General features: G+C 43.7%; 1 protein-coding gene across 1 annotated transcript in view; it reads right to left on the bottom strand.

The window, feature by feature from the left end:
• si:ch211-244b2.3 (uncharacterized protein LOC557230 homolog) overlaps nucleotides 1-7,223 on the bottom strand; it is a 34,422-nt gene that overhangs the window by 15,008 nt on the left and 12,191 nt on the right. The window contains exons 3-5 of the mRNA XM_043708899.1: nucleotides 3,995-4,142; nucleotides 3,544-3,688; nucleotides 262-382 (exon numbers count right to left, since the gene is read on the bottom strand). Coding sequence (XP_043564834.1) covers nucleotides 262-382; nucleotides 3,544-3,688; nucleotides 3,995-4,142 — 414 coding nt within the window. The remainder of the gene's footprint in view (nucleotides 1-261; nucleotides 383-3,543; nucleotides 3,689-3,994; nucleotides 4,143-7,223) is intronic.

Below are 7,223 nucleotides of genomic sequence, written 5' to 3'. Positions count from 1 at the left end.
AACACACACACCCCCCCACACACACACACCAACACACACACACACCCCACACACACACCCCCCCGCACCCACATCCACATCCACACACACACACACACAGACACATACACACTCTCACAGAGACACATACACACACTCACACAGAGACACACATACACACACACCCTCACACAGAGACACACACTCTCACAGACACACACGTACAGAGACACACAGACACACACACGTACGCACAGAGACACACACACAGACACAATGTACCTTGAAAATCAATGGTGTATTTTGAACTTCCAATATTAAAGGTGAAAACGTTCTGAGGAGCCGTCCTGAACTGAAATTCGATATTGGGACTTGTGATTAATGCCGTTTTGCGGCCGGTGCCCTGGATGAAATAAAGCAGATATTTTAGCGGACTGTGATTATTCCCAAGATTCCCAACACTCTGAGTGAAGAAATTTCTCCTCACCTCAGTATTAAATCATTAGCTCCTTCTCCTGAGACTCTGTTCCCATCTCCCAGATTCTTCACCTGGGGAGACAAACTCTCAGTCTCCGGTTTGTCTGTCCCCTTTGGAATGTGTTACGGTTCAGCACAAGCCTCTTGTCCCAGGAACTATTCTACTGAATCTTCTCTGTAATTAAAGTCTTAAAATTCCAACAGTGCAGAGAAAGGCCATTCGACCTCTTGAGCTTGCACCAACCCTGTGAAGAGCATCCCATGGGGTGGAGGGTTTGAGCTACAGGGAGAGGCTGAATAGACTGGGGGATGACCTTATAGAGGTTTACAAAATCATGAGGGGTAGAGATGGGGTAAATAGACAAGATCTTTTCCCTGGGGTTGGGGAGTCCCAAATTAGAGGGCATTGGTTTAGGGTGAGAGAGGAAAGATGCAAAAGGGACCTCAGGGGCAACTTTTTCACACAGAGGGTGGTATGTGTATGGAATGAGCTGACAGAGGATGTGGTAGAGGCTGGTACAATTGCAACATTTAAAAAGGATCTGGATGGGTTTATGATCAAGAAGGTTTTAGAGGGATATGGGCCAGGTACCGGCAAATGGGACTAGATTAATGTAGGATATCTGGTCAGCATGGATGGGTCTGTTTCTGTGCTATACATGTCAAGAGTCTAAGTGTGAGGCACTGCACTTGGGCAGGACAAACAAGGCAAGAGGATCCATGATGTACAGTAGGACCCTGGGAAGTACTGAGGATCAGAGGGTGTGCATGTCCACTGCTGGGCCACAGCTGCAGTATCCACATCAAAGGAGAGATGTGAGTGCACTTGAGAGGGATTAGAGTAGATTTACCAAGATGTTGCCTGGCTGAAGAGAGGTTGGGCAGACTGGGACTGTTTTTGTAATGTTAAAAGATTAAATGGGACTATCTCTCTGGACATTAATGTAATATTAAAGGGTTAGACTGCACTGTCTTTGGGTGGGAATGACAGCCACGAGAGAATGTGGATGACTATCCATTGTAATTTACACTTCATTTAGACAGTCATTTGCTGTTACTCCCCTGCTATTGTCCAGTTAAACTATAATTCAATCTCTGCAGTCCAGAAATACTTTCTAGCCAGAGGTATGTCACACCTTCATTGTCTTGGCAAGTTACTGAGTCAGGAAATCGTTTGCATAATGATTCCCCAGGATTAGGGCACTAGCATTAGCATTATCCCTGAGGATGATCTCACCCTGCCATTGTACCTGGGGTAACATGTGACTGGGAGTAACTGGGGGTTGTCTTGAGTGGCATGTGACTGAGGGGGAGTGGCCAGAGCATCTGTAAGCATCGCAAATGACCTGTATAAAGGGAATGTGTTTTCTTTGTTTGGGGCCTCACTTTGACCCAACTTTGCACGCCTGCGGGTGGACGGGGTCAAAGGGGTCACCTAGCTTATACAGGCTTGAATATACTTTAACTGTTGGGTGTGTTGCAGTTGCATCAAGTATGTAAGAATCTCGAGAGTGAAACAAACCTAACAGTTTTCCATAGAGCAGAGGAAATTGAGAGGGGGTCATTGGAAGGCATTGAAATTGGAAGGGGATTGAGATGTATAATCCTTATAACATTAAGAAATGTTTAAACATACAAAGCTATAGGACAAATGCTGGAAATTGGGATTAGATAGTTTGGTTATTTTTGACTGGCATGGATGTGATGGGGCAAAGGGCCTTTTTCTGAACTGTAGGTGTCTATCTCTATGTCAGACCAACAGCTACCTGAACATTCCATATGATTTTATCTTTTTATCCCAGTAAGGACTAAGACTTATTGGCCAAATATGTTTTTTGTCCAAAGTCAGACCCTGCAGACTACTCAGTTTATGTGTGTTTTGTGTTAATTAATGGGATAAACATTTATACTTTTATATTGCAAAGTAAATTTGTTATCCAGTTTTCATCATCTTATAATCAGTTTTGTTTTTAAATAAATCAATATTTTTATGTTTATTGAACAAACCTGACTGATGGACCTTTGTATTTACAAGCCCTTTACAGAGAAACTGTAAGGTTGACCATTTCAGGAACTGGGTAAAACAATGAAATCGTGAGCAAGAGAACAGAGGGACTGGACAGAAACAGCTCCCTTCTCCTTTCCTGCTCACAACAGCATCAACCAGAGTATTTAACATCTTCTACTTCTTAAAGTTGTATTAGAGACAAAGGACTTTAAAATATCTCATGATATCCCCAGAAGAACAATAGGATTAGATACATGACAATATTTTCTATAGAGGCTACATATAGAATCACAGAGTACAGCAAAGGACCTTCAGCCCGTACAGTCTATACTATCAAGAAGACATGGCTACCCACACTCTCCTGCTCTAGACCCATAGTTTTGAATGTTCTAACATTTCAAATGCTCATCCAAACACTTTTTAAAAGGCTGTGTGAGGTTTCCTGTCTCAACTGCCCTCCTAGACATTGCCTTCCAGACCCACCCCCCACCACCATCTGGGTGAAAAATATTTTCCTCTAAACCTCTTGCCCTTCACTTTAAAGTTGATATTAGCCGTTCAACAAGTGCTGCTTTCTATCCACCCTCTCCATGCCCCTCCTAATGTTGTACACCTTCATCAGGTTTCCCTGCTCCAAATAAAACGACCAAAGCTTATCCATCACACTTTCTTCATCGCTAAACCGCTCCATCCCAGGCAACCTCCTGGTGAAATAAAACAAACAACTACAAAATGCTGGAAAGCTGAAACAAAAACCGAAAGTACTGGAGAAACTCAGCAGGTCTGGCAGCATCTGTGAAGCGAGAAACAGATTTAACATCTGAAGAAGAGTCACTGGATCCAAAACATTAACTCAGTTTCTCTCTCCACAGATGCTGCCAGACCTGCCGAGTTTCTCCGCACTTTCGGTTTTTGTTTCAAACATCCTGGTGAACCTCCTCTGCATCCTCTCGCCTGCAATCACATCCTCCCTGCAGTGTGCTGACTAGGACTCCAGCTGTGTCCTAACCAAACTGAATATAGATTCATTGAGCTAGTATGTACAATGGTATATTTATTGCAATTGCTTAGAATCCTACCTGAACTCCATATTCCCTCCAGGAATGGTCATCCAGAAAATACCAGCTGTATTCATCCATTCCCTGGGCTGGTGGAAAGGTCAGCCTTTTCAGTTTCAAGTTGCTGCCAACAATTTCCATCTTATCAAAGTCCAGATAGATTGTTCTACAAACAAACCATAAGGATTTAGACTACTGCGAACAATTCTGGTCACCCTTCTACAGGAAGGATATTGTTAAACTTGAGAGGGTGCAGAAAGGATTAACAAAGATGTTGCTGGGACTGGAGGGTTTGAGCAATAGAGAGAGCTTTTCCGTATCTACTTTATTCAAAGTCCTGATGGTTTTGAACACTGTAAGGCCAATCAGAAAATACTGGTCTTTCCAATCACACTCTATCCCAGAAATGGAGTTTTGAAAAGGGTTAGGTTTGCCCGCGGGTGTCTGTGAGTTGCTCCTGTCCGGTGTTTACCCGTGTCTGGCAGTGTGTAGACGGATCCCTTCCACCATCGGCAGTGTGTACTGTGCTTCGATAATGTCATCGTGGGCCACATCTAACCACTGGCTCCCATCCTGAACCTGCCACTGGAACAGCTTCCCATTCAATCTGGATGCTGCAGCTGTCAAGAATAAAAAACAGACTTCTGTGCATTTGCAAAGCGCCTTTCAGACATCAGGATATAGGTGGAGGTTTGTACATGTTGGAAACCTGGCAGCCAACTGGCCCACAGCAAACTCCCAAAAGCAACACTGCAATCATGACTTAGATGATTTTTTTCTGTGTGGTTGAGGAACAAACATTGACACAGAACATCAGTGAGAACACACCAATTCTTTAAAATTATATAATGGAAACTTTAATTCCAGAAGACAGGGCAAGTGGTTTAATGTCCGATATGGAATTTACAAAATTATATTTAGAACATAGAACATTACAGCGCAGTACAGGCCCTTCGGCCCTCGATGTTGCACCAACCTGTCATACCAATCTGAAGCCCACCTAACCTACACTATTCCATGTACGTCCATATGCTCTTATATGCCTCAATAAAGTCAGCTCTCAACCTTCTTCTCTCTAATGAAAACAGCTTCAAGTCTCTCAGTCTTTCCTCATAAGACCTTCTCGCCCTACCAGGCAACATCCTAGTAAATTGCCTTTGAACTCTTTCCAAAGCCTCCACATCCTTCCTATGATGCAATGACTAGAACGGTATGCTATACTCCAAGTGTGGCCGCACCAGAATTTTGTACAGCCGCAACATGACCTTGTGGCTCCGAAACCGAATCCTTCTACCAATAAAAGCTAATACACTGTATGCCTTCTTAACAACCCTGTCAACCTGGATGGCAACTTTCAAAGATCTGTACCTGGACACAGATCTCTCTGCTCATCTACACTACCAAGAATCTTACCATTAGCCCAGTACTTTGCATTCCGGTTACTCCGACCAAAGTGAATCACCTCACACTTGTCCAAATTAAACTCCATTTGCCACCTCTCAGCCCAGCTCTGCATCCTATCTATATCTCTCTGCAGCCTACTACATCCTTCGTCACTATCCAGAACTCCATCGACCTTAGTGTCATCACAAATTTACTAACCCATCCTTCTACACCCTCATCCAGGTCATTTATAAAAATGACGAACAGCAGTGGACCCAACACCGACCCTTGCGGTACGCCACTAGTAAATGGACTCCAGGATGAACATTTCCCATCAACCACCACCCTCTGTCTTCTTTCAGCAAGCCAATTACTGCATATACGTCCTATTTTTCTCAAAAAATACATAACGTACAAGCAGTCAATCCATGTAATATCGTGAGAATTCCACTTTAGAAACAGAACTAGTCTGACTCAAGATTGGGATACAGACAGACTTTAGCCTCCCACCTTTAATGCATTGTCTGAGCTGAGATGTCACCTTTTTGTTATAAAACCTGAAGTTATCTTGAGAATGTGACTGAAAAGAAGTTCTGGGATTTACATATTTAAGAACCGAAATTAACAAACCCATTCGAAAAGATGAAAGACTCAATCTAGGGTTTGTTCAACGTACCATTTCAGCTGCATGACACTGTAATCTTTTGCTATAAATTCTGTGTCTTATGGTCCTGCTTCATAACCACCTGGCAAAGGAGTAGTGCTCCGAAAGCTAGCACTTCCAAACAAACCTGTTAGACTGTAATCTGGTGTCGTGTGATTTTTAACCTTGTACACCCCAGTCCAAAATCAGCAACTCCACATCATAATGTCCGATACACAGAATAAGTGGTTTAATGTCTGGTAGACAGGATAACTACAAGAAGGATGTTCCCAGGGAGTCCACTGCCAGGAGGTCACAGTCTAAGAAAATGGGATAGGCCATTTAGGATTGAGATGAGGAGTCGTGAGGTCATGTTGTGACTGTACAGAATATTGATTAGGACACTTTTGGAATATTGTGTGCAATTCCAATCCCCCTACTATAGAAAGGACGTTGTGAAACTTGAAAGGGTTCAGAAAAGAGTTACAAGGATGTTGCCAGGGTTGGAGGATTTGAGCTATAGGGAGCGGTTGAAGAGGCCGGGCCTGTTTTCCCTGGAGCATCGGAGTCTGAGGGGTGACCTCATAGAGGTTTATAAAATCATGAGGGGCATGGATAGGGTAAATAGATGAGGTATTTTCCCCAGGATAGGGGGAGTCCAAAACCTAAGGTTTAAGGTTGAAGGGGGAAGATACAAAAGGGACCCAAGGGTAAATTTTTCACACAGAGGGTGGTACGTGTATGGAATGTGCTGTCAGAGGAAGTGATGGAGGCTGGTACAATTACAACATTTAAAAGGCATCTGGATGGGTATGTGAATAGGAAGGGTTTGGAGGGATGTGGGCCATGTGCTAGCAAATGGGACTAAATTAATTTTGGATATCTGGTTGGCATGGACAAGTTGGATTGAAGAGTCTGTTTCCGTTCTGAACAGCTCTATGACTCTAGACTTGGGAGTGGGGCTTGAAGTCATGACTCTGAGTCAAAGGCAAGAGGGCTCCTAACTGGGTCACACCTGACAAGAGCTGCATTGTTTTAGAGCAATAACATCACTGTAATACAGGGAAAAAAGGACATTCAGCCCATTAAGCCCATGTCAGCAATTCAGTCAGCCCCATGACCCCGCTCTATCCAATTCTCTGCCCTACTCCTGGGCGAGTGACTCAGTGGACACAAAGTTAAATGCCATCCCAGCAAACAAAGGAACGATTCAATAAATCCTGGGAACTGCAGGTCGATAGCAGGATTAATGAGACATGATGCCTAGTGTTGTGTAACTGATTTTCAAATTTGTTTTGTTGGAGAGAATTTGATGAATAGACCAGGCCAGGCCTACACCTAACAACTTGCCAATAGAAACTCTGCAGTGTCCACTGACAACACTCCAGAACAACAACTTCCCATTTATAGTGCTTTTAATGTAGGAAAACATCTCAAGGGAGAGATTAGCTATCAAAATGTGCCATGAAAAGAAATTAGGAAAGGTATTATGGAGCATCTTAAAGGAACTGAAAGAGAGATAGAGAGCTGTAGGGGTGGTGAGGGATGGGAGGGGGTATACCTGAGGAATTAAAGGTGAACCAGCCAATGCTGCAGTGAAGAATCAAGGGGCACACAGATAGGGAGGGGGTGCAGGGACTGGAGGGGGCACACAGATAGGGAGGGGGTGCAGGGA

Source organism: Chiloscyllium plagiosum, chromosome 19 (genome assembly GCF_004010195.1).
Source record: "Chiloscyllium plagiosum isolate BGI_BamShark_2017 chromosome 19, ASM401019v2, whole genome shotgun sequence".
NCBI lineage: Eukaryota > Metazoa > Chordata > Chondrichthyes > Orectolobiformes > Hemiscylliidae > Chiloscyllium > Chiloscyllium plagiosum.
The sequence above is the reverse complement of the archived record's forward strand: the minus strand, read 5'-3'. Positions and strand labels throughout refer to the sequence as shown.